Source organism: Rhinopithecus roxellana, chromosome 1 (assembly GCF_007565055.1).
Source record: "Rhinopithecus roxellana isolate Shanxi Qingling chromosome 1, ASM756505v1, whole genome shotgun sequence".
NCBI lineage: Eukaryota > Metazoa > Chordata > Mammalia > Primates > Cercopithecidae > Rhinopithecus > Rhinopithecus roxellana.
The window spans coordinates 76,405,985-76,426,415 of NC_044549.1; the positions used below are offsets into that span (position 1 = coordinate 76,405,985).

The 20,431-nt window shown below is 41.5% G+C and overlaps 1 protein-coding gene across 2 annotated transcripts in view; it reads left to right on the forward strand.

Annotated features, from left to right (window-relative positions):
• The window catches only part of CACNA2D3 (calcium voltage-gated channel auxiliary subunit alpha2delta 3), a 958,335-nt gene that overhangs the window by 459,664 nt on the left and 478,240 nt on the right, over positions 1-20,431 (forward strand). For both annotated transcript variants that reach the window (XM_030926087.1, XM_030926131.1), the window contains exon 9: positions 4,925-4,999. In XM_030926087.1, the coding sequence (XP_030781947.1) occupies positions 4,925-4,999 (75 nt within the window). The remainder of the gene's footprint in view (positions 1-4,924; positions 5,000-20,431) is intronic.

The following is a 20,431-nucleotide window of genomic DNA, read 5'->3' on the forward strand; positions in this document are numbered from 1 at the left end:
ACATAGGGAGACCTTCTCTCTGCAAATGATAATAAAAAAACTAGCTGGATGTGGTGGCATGTGCCTGTGGTCTAAGTTATTTGGGAGGCTGAGTCAGGAGGATTGCTTGACCCTGGGAGGTGGAGGCTGCAGTGAGCTGTGATCACACCACTGCACTCCAGCCTGGGTGATACCTGAATGAGACCCCCATCTCAAAAACAAACAAACAAAAACAAACAAAAGGAAAAAGAGACCTTATGTTCAGATGGAATGAACATACTCTTTTACTAAGAAAAGTAAGAAAAAACGGTTGTCACTCTACAATGATGGTCATGAGCAAACTTAGCCAGTGTTTTATGTCCCCAGCACACAGTAGGTGCTTAGGGTAAATTCAGTGAGCAAATAAAGACATGAAGAATTCTGTGGCAGATGCCTTCCTACGTGGGGATTTGCCAGTAAGCTGGCTGCACCATCTTGGCTCCCTGTCTGCCAAAGACCCCGGTCCCTGGGAGGATTCAGAGGGTGGCTTAGAGTGGGACAGTGTGTGGCCAGACATCATGGGCTTGTCTTGGGTATGTAGACAGTGACATGTGCCTGATGACATGGCATCTTTTCTCCAACAAATGCAGATCCCTGCTCTCCAGAGAAGGCCAAGGACACATGTCCCTGTTCCAAAGAGAGGGTCACTTTGCATCACTGACATCACCTTCTTCCTTCATAGCAAGCTCCAGCTCTGGGTGCAGGGTGTTATCTGTTGGCCTTTCCCTCTATGTAGCACACATCACACTCACACATATATTTTCTTTCTTTTTTGTGCATTTGTGCCTGTGCGCCTAGATGCCTTTCTCATTCTTATGTGCCAGGTTCTGTGTTGACTGTTATTTCATCCTCACAGTGAGCTCATGAGAGAGGTGCAGTTAGAATACCTGTTTCCCCAACACAAAAGCTGAGGCCAAGGTCACCCAGCAAGCGTGTGGCAGGGTCAGGATTTGAACCCAGGCCTGCCTGCCTCAGTTGCTTTAGCTCTACTGTTCTACCCTTGTGAGAATCAGGAAAGGAAAACCAACCAGGAAGGAAGCAGGGAGAAGAAAGCCTACAGCGTCCGAGTCCCTGTGTGCTATGTGGCAGCTTCTAAGCTCTTTGAAGGGTGAAAGCCGTGTGTCCATTTCCTCACCATGTGCTTGGTGGGCTGGACTGGACCCATTTCCAGGGCAGCCTGCGTCCACTCCTCTCTCCCTAAGAGACTCTTCCCATTTCCCAGAAATTTGTAAGAAGGACTAACCACTTGGGCAGGAAGGGGAAAGGTTAAGTGCTTCTTTAGGGTTCAATCCTGGTAGTGCAGGGGAGTAAAAGCAAATTGTAGAAGGAAATGGCATCTAACTGGTGATGATGTACATTGTATCCTTTTCTTCCTTAGACTATTGATATCAGATTATTTCATTAGGGATCAAGGAGAGCTATTTATAAGGCTGTTATGTCTTAGGGCAAGAGGTGACCAAATCTTGAGTTGTAAATATGTATGGCCCTTCCACATCATCGTTTCACAAAATAGAAATCTAGAGAACATACATAAAAATGCAGAAGCTGAAAGATTTCCAAATAAAGGACTGTGAGGAGTCTGGAAGCAGTTCCGTGTACAGGGCATCCTTGGGGTCCTCCTTGGGAGGAGCTGTTGGGTAGTGAGAGGAGCATGCACAGCTAGCAGGCCTCCTTGGTACAGCTGCCTGGTGTGCAGTTCCCTTACACACATGGCTGAGCCCGGCTCCCTCTGGTGATACAGACCAGATTGCTCGGCATAGCTTTATCCTGATGCAGTCAAGGGAAATTAGTCAACTGCAAGCTTGGATGATGCCACTAACAAGCTGGCTGGGATTCAGAAGAGTGGATTCCTCCACTGAGGCCATAGCGCACACAGTGATGGCAAGCATGGTTTTGATTACTGCACATGTACCTCCCTGATGAGGTCAAGAACTCCTTGCTCTTCTTGACTTTTAAATCCCCTCTGGAGCCCCCACAAGTATAGACTTTTATATTAGCAAGGCAGTTTCAGGTCTGTTGCCTCACTCAGTTTCTGCAGGGGCCCCCAGAGGGAGACTAGAAGGTGGATTAGTATCTTCTTATGCATAAGATTCTGGGATCAGAGTGGCTTAGCAACTTCCCCAAGGCCACACAGTGAGTACATGGTAGAGACAGGACTTGGACCCAAGTGACGTGACTCCCAGCTCACACTGTACAACCCCAGGAATCAACTTTGAGAGTGTGTATTAGGTAGAATGTCAATGAAGTGATTCAATTTACCTGCAAAATGGAAGAATGAGAGGAAGTAAAACCACAGTGGGAACCTCAGTTAGGAAAGTTTTGGGCTCTAGGTTACAGAACAGGTGAGGAAAGGTTGGTTCAGCATACAAGCATCTGATAATGTCATGTAAGAAACCTGGAGGAGGGTAGCTGCAGCTTTTGCACAGTAGCTCAATGTTATCTTCGGGGGCCCACACTGGCTCCATCTTCCTGCTCTGTCTTCCTTGGGCTTTGCATTCCATTCTTTGTCTTGTAACCTCATAGTTGCAAAATGGCTGCAGCACCTCCACAATAGCATCCCAAGCAGGAAGAAAAGAGTGCGTATAGATGAGTTTTCCCTTAATGGCAGGAAAACATTTCATTGAATCTGCCCATCAAACTTTCCCTTATGTCATGGTCATTTGCCCCTAACTACAAGGCAGGCTATGAGAGGTTGTGTCCAGCAGGGGGAACTGGATGGCTGTGGCTGGCTAAGATCCTTTGAGGTTCAGGCCTTAGAAATCAGTGTACTGTCACCCTAAATCAAATGAGTCAGCAAGGGAAGTGAAGGAGAAGGGAATGGCTGTTTTCTCAGCAACTTCCAGGGTCAGTCCAACAGAGATTGAGAGCTCTGGAGGAGTTTTCCTTCATGGTGAACTGTGCAGTTGCTTCTTGGATCCTGAGATGATGTTCTGTTTGTTGACTAAAAGTCATACTTCCATTTCTCAATGGCTAACGTCATAAATATATTTTTTTCTCCATGCCTCGTTAGAGGATATTTAAGCCCTCAAACCATTGGGTATTTTTTCAAATGCTTTTTATATGACTAAAAGCAAAGATGAAAGAGAGGGCACAAGCTTGACTGATGGGGAGATCTGGAGGCTTGGGGGCCGGAGACGATAAGTTGGGGGCATTGAGGTCCTGTTTTCAGTGGCTGTGAGGTCAGACTGCCTGGATTTGAATCTGGACTGTACCACCCCTCACTTACTCTCTGGTGTCTTTGGGCAAGTCGATCATTTTTGCCGTGCCTCAGTTTCCCCACCTGTAAAAGGAGAGTGATTGGAGGTGCTTGCCAAATGATGCTAAGATGACCTGCAGATGAAGTTTACCTGCTGCCTGGATGCAGTAAGTGCTCAATAACAGTTAATTGCCAAGGTCAGTGTGATCACCACTCCTGCTTGCTTTGTGAGGCTCTCTCCATGGGAAACCTGATACATCCCAGTTGTTCTTGAGCAGCTTTAGGTCTAGCCCCTCTTCGACCTGTCCCTGCAGTGTATCCAGAGGGATTTCTCAAGCTCATCTCTTTATTTCACTCACTCCCTTGCTCACAGCCCTGCATGGTCCTCGCTGATTTTAGTTTTAAAGTGCAAACTCCCTAGGCCAACTTTGCTCAAGAGTTAGCTGGGTCTGGGAGAGATGGTTCTGTTCTCTTCCTTCAGGAGCTCTGGGCCTCTCTGACTGCTAAAGTAGGTATACCATGACACTGTCATCAATCAAATGGTCCTCAAGCACCTACTGTGGGTCCAGCCCTGTGCTTGTTGCAGAAAATACACTGAAGGACCAGGCATGGGCCCTAATGGTGTCATTCCACTTTGTGGTGGGGAATCTGACCAACAGATAATTAGAATTTACAGGGATTATATAGAAGAGGGACCTAACCCGGTGCCTAGCCTGCACCAGAGGCTGCTTCCCAGAGGAGGTGGGAATAATCTGACCCAGGAGATGAACAGGAGTCAGCCAGAGAGAAGAGGTGCCAGAGTGATAGCTCAAAACAGGGGTCCCAGCATTGGAGGGCCTGAAGGAAAAGAAGAGACATGTCAGAGGACAGCAGGGGAATAATGGCTGGCCAGGACAAGTTTTAGGGGAAGGCTGATGAGTAAAGATGCTAGAGTGTCAGCAGGACCAAGGGTCCAGAGCCTTGCAAAGCCCTGGGAACATTCATCTGCACAGCAATGGGAGCTGTAAATGGGATTGACAGGAGGCAACATGATCGAATGTGTGAGGACCAGCCTCCCTGCAGGGCAGAGAAGCAGGCTTGCTGAGAGAAATTAAGATGAGACTACTCACATTTTTGCTGCCTGGTGGTGAGCTTTGGGCAAAAAAAAGTGGGGAGGTCCTATTCTGGATATTCTGGGATTGAAGTGATGGGAGTGCTGGTGTTGGCAATGTATGGGAAATTGTGCATGGACAGTGCCCTGATCAGCACCTACATACCCTTGCAGAGTGACCAGGGAACATCAAGGCTTATTCTGTCCCCACTCATGTGTAAGCCACACATGTGTCCGTTGGTTCCATGAACCCAAAGACAGTAGCTGGAGCTGTATCCACACAACTCTGGGATGCTCTTCAGCTCCCACCAGGACCATGGGCTGTTAGCCATGCTCAGGGAACTGCCAATGTTTGGAGGCAACCCCAAAGAATGGTCAGTTAACAGGGTGCACCCTGAACCCTGCCATCTACCAGCATGTGCTCTAGAAGTTTCTCCTTCAACAAGAAAAGAATAAAGTCTGTCTGTAGCACATAATCATAGTTGTCTAGAGGAAAACCTTATGTGAATAAATATAGCCTGTGATTGTGCCGCTTTTTTGGGTGCGTATCTCCTTAAATTATTAAGAAGTACCCTGCAATTCTTAATTAAGTGTTCCTTCTTGACTCTTTTCCTTTGCAGTATAATGAGGAGCTTCACTATGTGGAACCTTGCCTGAATGGAACTTTGGTGCAAGCCGACAGGACAAACAAAGAGGTAGGGGCAGCTGCGGGGAGCATTCCAGTCATGGTACACCCCGACTCCCTCATAGTGATTGTTTTACAATAAATCTGTCTTAATCAAATGCACTGCCTTTTCACTGAGGCCCTTGGAGCCCCCATGTGTAGAATATTTATTAAGAGGCACAAAGAAAATCATGGCACTAAAATAATTACATTGAATTCAGAGGCTTACTAGTTCTGAAACAATTGCATCCACTTTTTGTCCTTGTACTCTAATAAACACAATGCTATGGTGTGCTTGATGCTTACTTTGACACTCTTAAAAGAATATGGCTCTTGCTGAGATTTCAAAGAAAATGGAACGCACTTGTTATTTCCCTTGTCCTTCTCACAGTTGGTTAAATGGTCATTGGCATAACTGTTCGGGTAACTTGCCTGCTATTAAGGGTAAGCCTTACAAGGATAGGAATGCCGTCTGCTCCCTACTGTATCCTCAATGTGCCGAGCATTTCCTGTTCCATCAATATTGTGGAACAAAAGGAAGATATGTTAAAGGAGAATCTTACACTGTGGGATAGAGGTTTTCTCCTCCAGTTTTGGAGCATCCTAGGAAAATTTATAAAGTAGATTTCTGTAAAATAAATCCTGTTTCCCTTTAGCTACCTTTAAATTTGTCGGTACAGCTACAGCAACCACCACTATACCACCACTGCAGGGCCAGTTGAAAATTTCACTTGAAGGTATAGCTGTGGCTGCAGCCATGTCACAGCTTCTGGGACTCACAGCTGCCATTGCCATGTTGATTTTCTGTACCTGACACACAGAGCTGCTCTTCCCCTGGAGAGCAGACCTGCATGAGGTAGCTGGGGGCAATGGCCAGGGTAGGCTTTTGTGAGGCACATTCTATCTGCTGGAGAAAATCCCCTGGCTCGTACTGTATTGATCTATCTTAGATGCAGGTAGTAGAAGCACTTAATTTGGGTATCTTTGAGGAAGTGAACAACAGAGGATTGGGAGAAATTCATTCCAGTTGGAACACAAAGTATAAAGTAAAAAATATACTAGAGTTAATAGCTGGACTTCAGTTTGAGGGGGAAGAAGCACCATGATAAGCTTCATATTTAGGAGGGAGGAACCAAGTACATTGAAGTTCAAAGAACAAGTGTAACCTGAGAATGCTCATTCGTGGTTATTGTCTAGACTAAGGTAGGAAAAGTGACTTAAGTCTATAGCCACATTTTTCTAGAGAATTTCCTGTTGTTTGACCATTGTGTAGGTGAAGATCTCATCCCTATTCCAATATTGTAATATTGTAATATCCTCCAGAGCCTCAAATAGGTGTTCAGTCCTGGTGCTTGCAGTGTTAAACAGAACAGACACCTAAATGATCAAAGCCTTCCTTCAGATTGCTTCCCAGAGGAACAAAGGACAGTATGCTCTTTGGAAACTGGAAGTTTTATGAATGAAAAAAAATCATTAGAGGAAATGGGCTAAGAAATTATCTTAAATTGTCCTTGAATTTATGGATATTGAAGACTGGAATACTTTTGAATTTAAAAACTAATCTGGACTTCTTATTCTGCCAATATGGAATAACCATATTCCAATGAGGTCCTCACCTTTATAACTAAGAAGCCCTAGACATAACGCAACAAACAAGTATAGGTTGAGTATTCCTTATCTAAAATGGTTGGGACGAGAAGTGTTTCTGATTTTTCAGATTTTGGAATATTTGCATTATTCTTAGTGGTTTAGCATCCCTAATCTGAAAATCTGAAATCCAAAATGCTCCAATGAGCATTTCCTTTGGGTATGACCTTTGAGCATTATATTGGTGCTCAAAAAGTTTCAGATTTTGGAGAATTTCGTATTTGGATCTTGGATTTTTGGATTAAAAATGCTTAATCTGTATAAGAAGACTTGAAAAGGAGAAAATGAAATGTCTAGGGGCTTTGGGTCTTAAAGACAAAAGGGAAGTTCCTTGATTTCCCTGTTTGACTCCCATATATCCTGAATAGAGCATTCCAGAATCTTCTCACCTGGACCAACAATAGGCACAGATTAAAAAAAAAAAAAAGTCCCAGAAAATCTTGTTCCTTCTAGCCAAAGGACCACAGAAAATCTTTGTGACAACACTTTTTCTACTCCAGCTGAACATCAATGGAACAACCAATCCTACATAGTTTCAGTGGGGCCAAATTAGAAGTTGATCTTTTGCCCCACGCATACCCCCTTGGTCCTTCTCCCACCTAGAATGACTGCTAACAGAAAAGATGAAATTGGATCCGGAGTCTCGTAATATAAAATCCATAATGCCCAGAATGCAATTAAAATGCCAAGAACCAGGAAAATCACAACATGAATGAGAAAAAAACAATCAACAGAAGCCAGTATTTACATGAATTGGATGTTGGAATTACAAAATTGTTTTAACAAGCAATTAGGAATTCTCTTGCAACAAATGAAACAGTAGAAAATCTCCCAAAGAAATAGAAGTTATAAAATAGAGCCAAATGGAAATTATTGAACTGAGAAATACAACCACCAAATAAAAGCTCAGTGATCAGCTCAATAAAGTGAAGATGACAGCAGATAAAATCAGTGAATTTCAGGACAGATCAATAGAAATTACCCAAGTTGAGCAACAGAGAGAAAATAGACTGGAAAAAAATGAACAGTCTCAGGGACTTGAGGGACAATAACAAAAGATGTAACATTAATTACATCGAAGTCAGAGGAGAGAGAGAATGGTACTGAAGAGGTATTTAAAGATGTATTGTCTGGAAACTCTCCCAAACTGGGTGAAAGGCATAAGCATACATATTCAAGAGGTAATGCAAACTCCAAATAGAATAAACCTATGTAAATCCATGCCAAGACACATCAAAAATATAATTAGACAAGAAAAAAATATTGAAACAGCCAGAGAGAAAGGACACATTGCTTATATGGAACACGAATTTGAATTACATAGATTTCTCATATGAAATCATGAAGACAAGAGGTAAGTAGCATAGCATTTTTCAAATACTGAAAGAAAAGAACTCCCAACCCAGGATTCTATATCTAGTGAAAATATTTGTCAGGAATGAAGGAGAAATAAATGCATTCTCAATGGAAGTAAAACTGTAAAACTGTTGCTTGTAAAACCTACCCTTAAATAATGTCTAAAGGGAATTCTTTAAACAGAAAGGAAATAAGAAAAGAAAGCTTGGAAATTCAGAAAGGAGAGAAGAACATTGGAATGAGTAAGAAAATTACAATTAGAGTATCCTAATTATCAGGCAATTCTTAAATTATGTTTGATAGTTGAAGCAAAACTGTAATACCATCTCGTGTGATACCCAATGTTTATGGATGGAATACTTAAGACAATTGTATTTTAAAAGTGTGAAGGGTAGAGGGACCTAAATAGAAGGTTTCTATACTTCAGTGGAAATGGTAAATACTGATATGAGTAGACAGTAATAAATTACATATTTATATCTTAATACCTAGAGCAACCACTAAGAAAACAATACAGAGAGTTATTCTTAAAAAGCAACTCATATGAAGGTAAGAAATGAGAAACAGAGGAATTAGAAAGAGGAAGAATAGGAAAAAATAAATTGGCAGACTCAAGTTTTAATATATCATTAATCACCTTATGTATTAGTCTGTTCCCACTCTGTTAATAAAGACATACCTGAGACTGGTTAATTTATAAAGAAAAAGAGGTTTAATGGACCCAAATTCCACATAGCTGGGGAGGCCTCACAATCATGGCAGAAAGCAAAGAAAGAGCAAAGGCACGTCTTACATGGCGGCAGGCAAGAGAGCATGTGCAGAGGAACTGCCCTTTATAAAACCATCAGATCTCATGAGATCTGTTCAGTATCATGAGAACAGCATGGGAAAAACCCGCCTTCATGATTTAATTAACTCCCACTGGGTCCCTCCAGTGACATGTGGGGATTATGGGAGCTCAAATTCAGGATGAGATGTGGGTGAGAAACAACCAAAACATATCACCTGAAATTTAAGTGTTCTGAAGACCACCAATGTAAAGGCAGAGATTGTTTGAGTGGATTAAAAAAACTCAAACAAACATGATCCAACCATATGACCATATGATGACTATAAGAAACTCACCTGAGGCCGGGCGCAGTGACTCATGCCTGTAATCTCAGTACTTTGGGAGGCCGAGGTGGGTGAATCACGAGGTCAGGAGATCGAGACCATCCTGGCAGTCATGGTGAAATCCTGTCTCTACTAAAAATACAAAAAATTAGCTAGACGTGATGGCACATGCCTGTAGTCTCAGCTACTTGGCAGGCTGAGGCAGGAAAATCACTTGTACCTGGGAGGCGGAGGTTGCAGTGAGCTAAAATTGCACCATTGCACTCCAGCCTGGGCAATAGAGCGAGATCCATCTCAAAAAAAAAAAAAAAAAAAAGAAAAGAAAAGAAACTCACTTGAAATACAATGATAGATATGTTGAAAGTAAAAAAATGGGAAAAATATGTACAGTGCTAACATTAATTTTAAAGTAGGAGTGATCATATTAATATCATATAAAGTCTTCTTCAGGGCAAAGAAAATTACTAGAGACAAAGAAAGGGATATTTCATAATGAGAAAAGGATCACTCCCATAGAAAAACATTACAATCCTAAGTGTGTTTGGACCAAAATACAGTTTCTCTTTTTTTTTTTTTTTTTTTTTTTTTTGAGACGGAGTCTCGCTCTGTCGCCCAGGCTAGAGTGCAGTGGCCGGATCTCAGCTCACTGCAAGCTCCGCCTCCCGGGTTCCTGCCATTCTCCTGCCTCAGCCTCCCGCATAGCTGGGACTACAGGCGCCCGCCACCTCACCCGGCTAGTTTTTTGTATTTTTTAGTAGAGACGGGGTTTCACCGTGTTAGCCAGGATGGTCTCGATCTCCTGACCTCGTGATCCGCCCGTCTCGGCCTCCCAAAGTGCTTGGATTACAGGCTTGAGCCACCGCGCCCGGCCTTGGACCAAAATACAGTTTCAAAATACACAAAGCAGAAACTGTTAGAGCTGAGGATAGAAATAGACAGATTTACAATTATAGTTGGGACTTGTACATTCCACAGTCACCAATTGATAGGCTACTGTACAAAAAGTCAGCAAGGATATAGAAGAACTGAACAGTACCATCAACCAGTGAGATTGAGATGACATTTATAGAGCACTCTATCTAAATAACAGCAGAATACACGTTCCTCTCAAGGACCCATGGAACATTAAGCAAGATAAAACATATCCTGAGTCATAATAGAAACCTTACAATTAAATCTTTAAAATTGTAGAATATAAATTTTGATGAAAATGGAATACAACAGGAAATTCATAACAGAAAGACAGCAGAAAAATCCCCAAACACTTAGAAATTAAACAGTATACTACTAAAAAAATACTTGGGTCAAAGAAGAAGTCTTAAAAGAAATTTTAAAAAAATGTAAATCTGAATGAAAACAAAGACTACATATCAAAAGAGGTGGAACAAAGCTATAGCAATGTTGGGGAGAAATTTGTAGCACTATATACTTACATATTTAAGTTCTCTGATATTTGGAGTTTCTACCTCAAGAAATTAGAAAAAATCGTGCAAAATAAAACTAAAGCAAGCAGAAGAGAAAATCATAAAGAGCCAAAGTCAACTAAATTGAAATAGGAAAACAGTCGAGAAAAATCAGTGACACCAAAAGCTGGTTCTTTAAAAATAAATCAGTAAAACTGATAAAACTCTACCAAGACTGATAAAAATAAAAAGAGAGGGGCAGGCGCAGTGGCTCAAGCCTGTAATCCCAGCACTTTTTGAGGGCGAGGCAGGCGGATCACCTGAGGTCAGGAGTTAGAGACCATCCTGGCCAACATTGTGAAAACCCGTCTCTACTGAAAATGCAGAAATTAACTGGGTGTGGTGACGCGTGCCTATAGTCCCAGCTACTCAGGAGGTTGAGGCAGGAGAATCGCTTGAACCCGGGAGGCAGAGGTTGCAGTAAGCTGAGATGGGGCCACTGCATTCCAGCCTGGCGACAGAGCAAGACTCTGTCTCAAAAAACAAAAAGTAAAAATAAATAGAGAAGACAAATCACCAATATCAGGAATGAGACAAGATACGCCAGTACTGAACCTACAGTCATTAAAAGGATAATAAAATACTATTATAAACAACTTTACACTCATGAATTAACGACTTAGAAAAAAAATTGATCAAATTCTCAAAGCCGCAAACTACCAAAATTCAACCAAGATGAAGTAGATAGCTGGAATAATCCTACAACTATTAAAGAAATTGAACTGATAATTTAAAAGCCCCCTCTCCCCATAAAAAAAACATTTTCGGGTCTAGATGCTTTCACTGGAGAATTCTACCAAACATTTAAAGAAGAATTCATGTCAATTTTACACAATCTCTTCCAGAAAAATAGAAGAATAAAGAAATCACCCCAGCTCATTTTATGAGGCTAGCATTTCCCTGACAAACCAAAGATAGTGCAGAAAAAGAACAATATTTCTCAGGAACTTACATGCAAGAATCCTCAACAAAATTTTAGCACTTCAAACCCAATGATGTATATAAACAATAATATGCCACCTCCAAGTAGGATTATTTTAGATATGCAAAGCCAATGTAACATCCATCTCGAATCAATGTAATCTGCTATATCAGGCTGAAAATGATAACTCATATGATCATATTAATTGACTTAGAAAAAGCATTTGATTAAAAAAAAACCATTTATAATTTTTAGAATGCAAAACTACTCAGTGCACTGGGAATGGGAAGTAACTTCTCCAAATTGATAGAAACCATCTACAGAAACCTACAGGTAACATCAAACTTAACAGTGAAAGTTTGAAAGGTTTTCCTCTTAAGATCAGGAACAGGTAAGGATGTCCACACTGACATTTGACAAAGTATAAGTTTTAGTCAGGCCAGGAAAAGAAGTAAAAGGCATATGGGTTACAAAGGAATAAGTAAAACTTCCTATTTTCAGATAACATGATTGTGTGTGTAGAAAATCTCAAAGAATCTACACACAAAAAAAATTATTATTTTATTTGTAAGACACGGGGTCTTGCTGTGTTGCTCAGGTTGGTCTTGAGCTCCTGGGCTCAAGTGATCCTACTGTCTCCACCTCCCAAAGTGCTGGGATTACAGGTGTGAGCCACCACACTTGGCCTCTTTATTATTTCTTACAGTTACATGTGGATCTATGATTACTTCAAAATAGAAAGTATAATTTAAAAAAATCTGAAGTAGGTGAGGAATTCTTGAAGAGAAGCTTTATCAAATTAATGTGAACAGTTATATAATGTGTGTTAGGTTGCTTTAGTTATACAAAAAAAGTACTGATTGTGGTTCACTTTCTAATGGCAGGAAGTTTTGATATACTTACCTTATGGGTCTTTTTATTTGGAGAAAAGCTCAGATGACAAAGCATTTATTTTTTCATTAGTATCTGGGGATATGTGTAAATAATGCTGAGCTTCATTGCATGAAACTTTAAACCAGTTTCCATTTTTACCATAAATTTACTGTTAGGTCATGTTCATTAGGACTTACTTAATTGCATGTGACAGAGAGTACCTAATTCATGAAAAGCAAAATGGAAATTTACATCAGCTTCCCTAGCACCAAATTCCTGGGGTGGAAAAGTCTGCACCCAAAACCTTACAAACTGGATGTCAGGAGTCATCCCCTCTCCCCAGCTATCTCCTCTAGGTGTCTTCTGTGAACTCTGATTGGTTCTGCTAAATCAGGTGCCCATTCTGGAGCCATGATTGAATCTCAAGGGGTGGGGCAGCCTAGTCAGCAGCCCAGTTCAGGTGCTTATACCCATGGCTGAGAGGCAGGCCTTTGCTGGGCAGACGTGCCTGGTTTTCCAGAAGGAAAATATTATGGGCAACCATGGCAGTGCCTGTGAGATAGATGTTCCATGGAAGTATGAATGAATGAATGAATGAATGAATTTGAGTAGAGAAGCCACCTGGGAGCGGATTGTGGTTGAGAAAAGGTTTTTTTCACATCACTAGAACATCCACAAAACATTTGAAACAAAAGCATCAAACTCATTACATTGTAATATAATCAGGGCCATCAGAATGAGATTGTGGGTGAAATTATCTGAGTCTAGGGTTGGCAGTTCTCACTGTCTCATTCTGTCTAAACACCCTGAATGGAGCTTTGAGGCCATTTTCTCACATTCTTTGTGTAATGGGGATGGAGAATTATGACCTTCTGTATAAACATGGATAGAACTGGCAGTGTGATCATCGATGCTAGTCTTCTGTCCAGAGTTAAATGAGTCTGACTAGAATGTGCCAAATCCTTTGGGGTGTTTCATTCTTTAATCAAAATATTCATGTGCATCCTGACAAGTTCTTATGACAGCCAAATACCCAAGATTCTTTCCTGCCCATACCTTTTGTATCTTAGGATTGTTTCCCTGGTGGCCACTGCAGTGTTACTTCAAGTTAATGAAAGGGCGTGAAGAGGCTTCTAGAAGGTGATAGCTGGGATTATGATGTTGTGCACCGACAGCCAATTCAGGTTTCACTCAATACTCAGGTGACCCCCTGAGAAGTCAGAAGTAGATTATTTAAATTATAACAGCCTTTGATAAACTCCATTTAAAAATATTGAGGGTGTAGTGAGAGGATCTCGGTGAATCTTAAAACAGAGGAAAAGGTTAGGGTAAAAGTGCTGTGCTGACCTTGATCAAACTGAGTTGTCCTGGAACATAGATTTCCTGAGATTTTGCTTGAAATAGCCCACAGCACACCATCCCTGAAAAGGGGGTCTTAAAATTCTGTTAGGTTTTTGGTTTTGTGCTTTAAAGCTATTGTTTACTGTCTGGAGAGAGTTTTGCTTTACTGTTTTATGTACCAAATAACTGACTTTTTTTTTTTTTTCCTTTAAGGAAAAAGAAACCATAACAAATTGGGTGAGCCTGGAGTTCAAATATAGAATTTGAATGAGTAAACTCTCATCCTAATCTACTTCAGACCTTCTGAACCATTCATTAGACCTTAAAATGAACCTCCTGTGGTCTCTCTTGGGGGATCGCAGGGGAAGGGAGGGAGGAAGGAGAGTGATACGGTTTTTCTCTGATTTTATAATGAAGATGTCCTGAAATCCACTGAATTTCATGGCTCTGTTTAAGATTGATTTGTGAATATTTGTTGCAAAATCAGCCCATCTTAGAAACCCGTGTAACTCTCATCTTCTTTGGCGGTTTTGATCTTTTCTTATGGGGTCAGAAGTCACTAAAACTCCATAATCTAACAAAAGTACGTGCCGGAGTTGCTGGATTTTCCCCTGTACTTTTCTTTTAGCCTGAGATTTGTCAATGGAGGCACCCTGGATTCTAAAACTTCCTACCTCCTCTGGCCTTATAGGTATAGAATATACAGTTTGTGAGTGATACTGGGGTAAGGGGTATGTTATGAATCATAAGCAGAAAGTAGCCCTTCTGCACGTGGGCACATGTTGCCTGCCAAAACGCCTAGGGAGATGAAGTTTGCAGAGAGAACAGATACCTGCTTTTATTCAATTCAAAACTAATAAAAGATAGTAAGAAATGTCTCATGACATTTAAAAAGACATTAAAAATAACTTACATAGAGAAAAGTTGAGAACAACCTACATGTAAATAAATTCTAGATTCAATATAATTTAACATAATATGACTCTAAATTATAAGAATAAAGTAGGTTTATGTATATCACCACAAAAGAGTGATAATCATATATGGTTAGATAAAGAAACAAATATAAATTTCAGAATAGTATGGTTCATGGCTTCTATTTTGTTTGCTTAAAGACAGAAGGAGAGGAGAGGAGGGGAGGACAGGGGAGGGGAGGGGAGGAGAGGAGAGGAAAGAAGGGAGGGAAGAATAAAGGAACAGAGGGAGGGAAGGAAGATGAAGGATTCATTCAGGAGGTACACTTGATATATTTTGCACTGTTAGAATGTCTTTACAATGAACCTCAAATCCTTTCACAATCATAAATAAAATATTTTAAATAAGTAGTTTCCTAATACTGAAATTAACAAAAATATTTAAAAGAAACGATTTTTGTGGGTCTGTAAATACCAGTTGTTTCCCTGTGATTGTGAGGATATAACTTCTGCTGATTTCCAGGTAGGTTTCCTCCTTTGCACATGAGCTGATTTGTGCTTACCGTAACCTTGATAAGCACAGGTAAGAGATACAGCTACATTTTAAATCCATATCACCTTACTGATTTAAATAAATCATAATGTAGCTATCTCACAGTGATTCAAATGATGCATAATGCAAAGTAATTCCCAATTCCTGTGTAGTAGCTTTGTAGATTTAAGGCTACACAAATGATCTAGGGACTGTTTCTATGTAAGATGTAGTGCAGAAACTATGCTCAATTCTTTTTTTATATTATCCTATATACTTATATCAATTTGATGAAATTCATTTGTTTGAAAATAGCCAGGATACTACTGGGGAACTAATAAGATTAGCCAATATATGCCAATAAATTGTTTGGATTAAAACCATTAATATGATACAAACATTTTTCATTAATTTCCACTTCATTATAGTGTGCTAGTTGTGAATTCCTTGTATGAGCCTAGATGTTAGCAAAATTTTTTGTTAAGGGCCTGATAGTAAATATTCTAGGTTTCATGGGCCATATGATTTCTGCTCTAACTACTCAGCTTTACAATTGTAGCATGAAGGCAGCCATGGGTAATGTGTAAATCAGTGGGTATGGCTATGTTCCAATAAAACTTTATTTAAAAAAATAAGTGGCAGGCAAAATATGGCCCATGAGTTAGTTCGCCAATCCCTGGTCTAGACTGTGGACAACACTAGCAGAAGTCTGTTATTAAATAAATAACACACATTAGCATCAGGTTAAAATCTTTCTGAAAGGTGAACATGGGAATTGGTAGTTGACAGCATGACTAGATTGGGTAATATTCCTTTACTCTTCTCATTTCAACTCTTTTGGCAAATGAGGATTTGGGCTGGATCTTTCCTTAGACTGTCTTTCTACGTTGAATAAACTTACCAATTAACCAATTTCTGATTTCTCTGTTCATCAGTATTTAACTGGAGGGCAAGAAGACTTGGATATATGTTGTAAATAGAGGTAGAGATAAGAAATAATATCAGTAGTAAATATAGCATTTTGCAATTTAGAAAATACTTCTTATTGGATTATTATGATTATTACCAGTGTCATTTCCAATCTTAACACCTGAGGTCCTGGGCCCAGATGTATTTGTCGACTGAGTTGACAGGTGATTGGATAGACGGAGAAGCTGAGAGAGTTTAAGAGACACATGCAGGTATACACAATCAGTAAGTGCCCAACCACATCATGAATACTCACTCATCTGAAGATGTCAAATACTATCCTATTATCTTCACTATCTGAGCAGGTAGAGTTACCTTTGCGGCATGGTTCGACCCCACGTCATTCTTCTAAAGTCTTGTCCTATAGAGTAAATTCTAATTCAGATTTGTGTTTTGAAAGAGTATCAATGAATATGATGTGTTGGAACATTTATGTGATAATGTATCCTTATGGAGCTGTGATGGCCATCTTAGTAGAAAGGGCACAACTGCTTATTTATATGAAGTGTAAAGTGAAGACTAATACAATTGTTAGTTCGTCCTTTATTTCTACCCATCTGGGAATCTCTCGAGGTTGCTTTATCTTGGAATTCTCTGTGGCTGTACATAGACAGGTCTGCTGAAAGCTCTGTGTGTGTGTGTGTGTGTGTGTGTGTGTGTGTGTGTGTGTGGTTGTCGATATGGATGGGTGTCCATACTCCTTGGTTCTGCCACTTAGCCAAGGAGACTAATGAAGTGAAAAGCTGGCTTACTGTGGCCTGGCAGTGACCTGGTAGTTGTGCCCCTGCTGTTTCTCCCCAGTTCCTACCAAGGAGACTCTATGGAGACTGAGACTGCTGCTTGTAAACCTTGTCATCTGGTCCCCCTGCTTTCAGTGCCCATGCCTTTCTTTGCCTGTGACAACCGCTTGGGTCCCAGCAGCACCCATGCCTCACCTGAGCATCCTGTTGACCACATAGCCTGCCCTCTTCCTGAGGCTTCTTCCCTGGTACCCTGTCTTGATATCAGTTTTGTGGAGCTTTGGGGTAGCATTAGTGAAACAGAGGTAGATATAAGAAATAATATCAATAATAAACATAGCACTAAAACTGATTTGGTTGATTTGAAACTGATCAAATCCTGAGACTCGGGAGTAGTATATTCCCAGATACACTTATACCTTGTCATACATGTTCACACCTCACATACCCAGAACTCACTCATCCATTCACTACTGGGACTACTACAGAGGAGCAAAGCTGTTTACTCTATAGAAGGCTCCTTGAATGCTCACTCAGAGCCCATTTACTCTTGGTACACAGTTTTAACCAATTTGGCTATTAACGATGAAGGGAAAGCAATTAGGTGAGGAGGGAGGGGGAAGAAGTATCCAGAGACAGCTTTCTCTTTCAGCACTCCTCATCCCAGGCATGGTGCCACCGTGGATCCAGATGCCAAAACCTATACCTACAAGCCATTTTAGGTCCCTTCTGCAGTCTCCAAGTCCATTGATTCTCCCTCCCCAGTAATCTCCAGTCTCCCCCACATCTCTAGTCTAGCTGGTCCTCCACAGTTACTGTCATCATTGTCTTCTCCCAGCATCTCAGCTTTAGCCTTGGGCAGAGTTCCATCCCGCTGGTCCTGACCTCCAGTGCATGTGCTTCCACATGAAGCAGATAGGCCTGGGGAAGCACAGCTGCTTAGAGGACTCCCCTGCTTGCATTTCTTCATCACATTCCCCTTGTTGTTAGCACAATGGCAAACTCCCTATTAGTACCTAGAAGGAGATACATCCCTGTTTGCCCAGGGGTTAGTCTCCATATGTGTGGGCTGTCAAGGACTAGTTAGTAAAAAACACTGCCTTTCACTCTCAGAAGCCTCCCAGCTTGGATGGTTGGATCATTGGGCCCCCTCGTCAAGCCTTGCATGATGTGCCTTTTGCATGTGCGTTCTCATCTCTTGCTAGTATGACCTCTTCCCACCCCTGGTCTCCACCAGCTTTCTCTCTTCCTCTTTCCTGATCCAGCCAAATAAAAATTCCTCTATTCTTGACTTCGTCATGCATCCTCTTAAAACCAGGCCATTGCATGTGTTCTTTTCCCCTGTCTGGAACATGCTGTTTCTCTCCTTCCTGTTCTCCCACACTCCTACTTTGCCTGGTTAACTCTCATTTTCTGATCTCAGATAAAATAACATCCCCTTTAGAAAATCTTCCCTTCCTGCCTAACAAGGGGCTCAGTGGTCCCTGTAGTCTTCCTATGAGGCCACATGTGACCTGGTTTCTCACTGCCCTCCCCACTGGCCAGCATCTCATGGACAACATTGTGGTCACCACTGTCTCCATGGCACACAGCGTAGGGCCAGGCTCTCCATAAATAGAACTGAATGAGGAAAGAAAGAAGCACATCCCAGCCAATCAGTCTCCTGGCCAACCTCATCCCCTACTCCAAGGTTTTCCCTTTCCACCTGAGGTGAAATCTAACCTTCTTTCATTCGGGTGAGGCCTTCTTTCATTAGGATTAGGCCTTCTATCATTAGGGTGAAGCCTTCTTTCATTAGAGTGAGGCCTTTCTTCATTAGGATGAGGCCTTTCTGCCTCTCTCTCTACTAGCCAGTCCATGATCTTTTCCCACTCTGGGCACCCCACACCCTTTCCCACCTCCTTAGGGCCTCAGCACCTTGTGAGGTCGCAGCTGCAAGGTCATCTTCCCTGTCTCCCCTTCTCCCTCTCACCTTGCCCTGAATCTTGGGAGCCCTAAGAAGAGGCATTTCTTTCTTTCTTTTTTTTCCACTTGCTCTTTGACCTCTCTCTCCCATCTTCACCGCAACCTGAAAGTCTCAGTGGGCACTTGTACTTTGTGTTTTCTCTGCTGCATCTGTTAAAAGGGTGTTTAGCCCATAGAATGGGCTTAAGTATTACTGACCACATAGGTAAGTGAATGGATAAAGAAATATTAGATTTCTTTTCCTGCTATAGTTTAAAATGGTCTTGAGGATAAAAGCAAGAGTGATGGGTGGGAAAACTGACAGCTGAAAGAGTAGGAGCTGATAGTCTGGTGTTTGGGGAAAAGGAGAAAAATAAAACCATAGATAAAACAACCAAGAAAACTCAGAACCCTAGATCCCGAGTTGTCTAGGGTTTTGCTGTGTTGTAGCAACACACATATATCCCATTGCAGTTACTGTTCAGCACGACAATTTTTAGTCTTTGGGGTGAATTTAAATTCTCATCAGTAGTCTCTGTTTTGGTGGGAGAAGGTAATTTTAGAAATGGAAATGACTGATGGTTAAGATTTACGTTACTACAGCTTTGAGTCCTAGCCATGGTGACCAGCCGTGGGCACTGGTTGTGTCACATCACACCCCTGTGAGCTGCCCTTTCCCATCTGTAGAGCGAGGATCAATACCACCTGGGAGCCAGGTGCAGTGGCTCACGCCTGTAATCCCAGCACTTTGGGATGCTGAAGTGGGCAGATCACTTGAGGTCAGGAATTTGAGACCAGCCTGGTCAACATGGTGAAACCCTATCCCTACTAAAAAAAAATGCAAAAAAAAAAAACAAAAAACAAAAAAAAGATGGACATGGTCATGCGTGTCTCTAATTTCAGCTACTTAGGCGGCTGAGGCAGGAGAGTTGCTTGAACCTGGAAGGCGGAGGTTGCAGTGAGCCGAGATCGTGCCACCACACTCCAGCCTGGGCAACAGAGTGAGACTCCATCTCACACACACACACACACACACACACACACACACACACAAAACGCAGAAAAAAATCTACTTTGGCTTCAGATACATGTCCCAGTGGGACTCTGTTACTAAAGGGGATAACAGCTTTTAGAACATTTTGCCCAGTGCCCAGCATCTTAACAAATGTAATTATTTGCTTAAGTAATAATGATGATGAATGCTTTATTGAGAGGTGTTTACATCCCAGATGGTTCGCATACAGAAAGACAGAGGATATAAAGGATACAGTGCAGTATCAGAACAAGCCTTTCCCAGGACATCTCTCCCAGGAAGATGAGTCCTTCTGTAGGGAGCTCTCATGTGCATACCTGACTACCAAGTCCTCTACCTTTCAACATTTTTAATGGAAACACCTAGACCATCAAGTTAGAATGTCCTGTTCATGATTTCACAAATATTTAGCTAATGATAATGGGGATTTTAGAATATGGCACAGAAACAGGTCCACACTTTGATTCACGCTCGTGTCCTTGGCCATTAGTCAACATAGTCTCTGGGTAAAATGTGACGAAATTACCCAAAGTACCTGGACCACTCTGCAGACCGCTCCAGAGACATGTTAACAAAACACCGTTTGTGAAGCTCTGGGTTTTCGTGGCCAGCATCT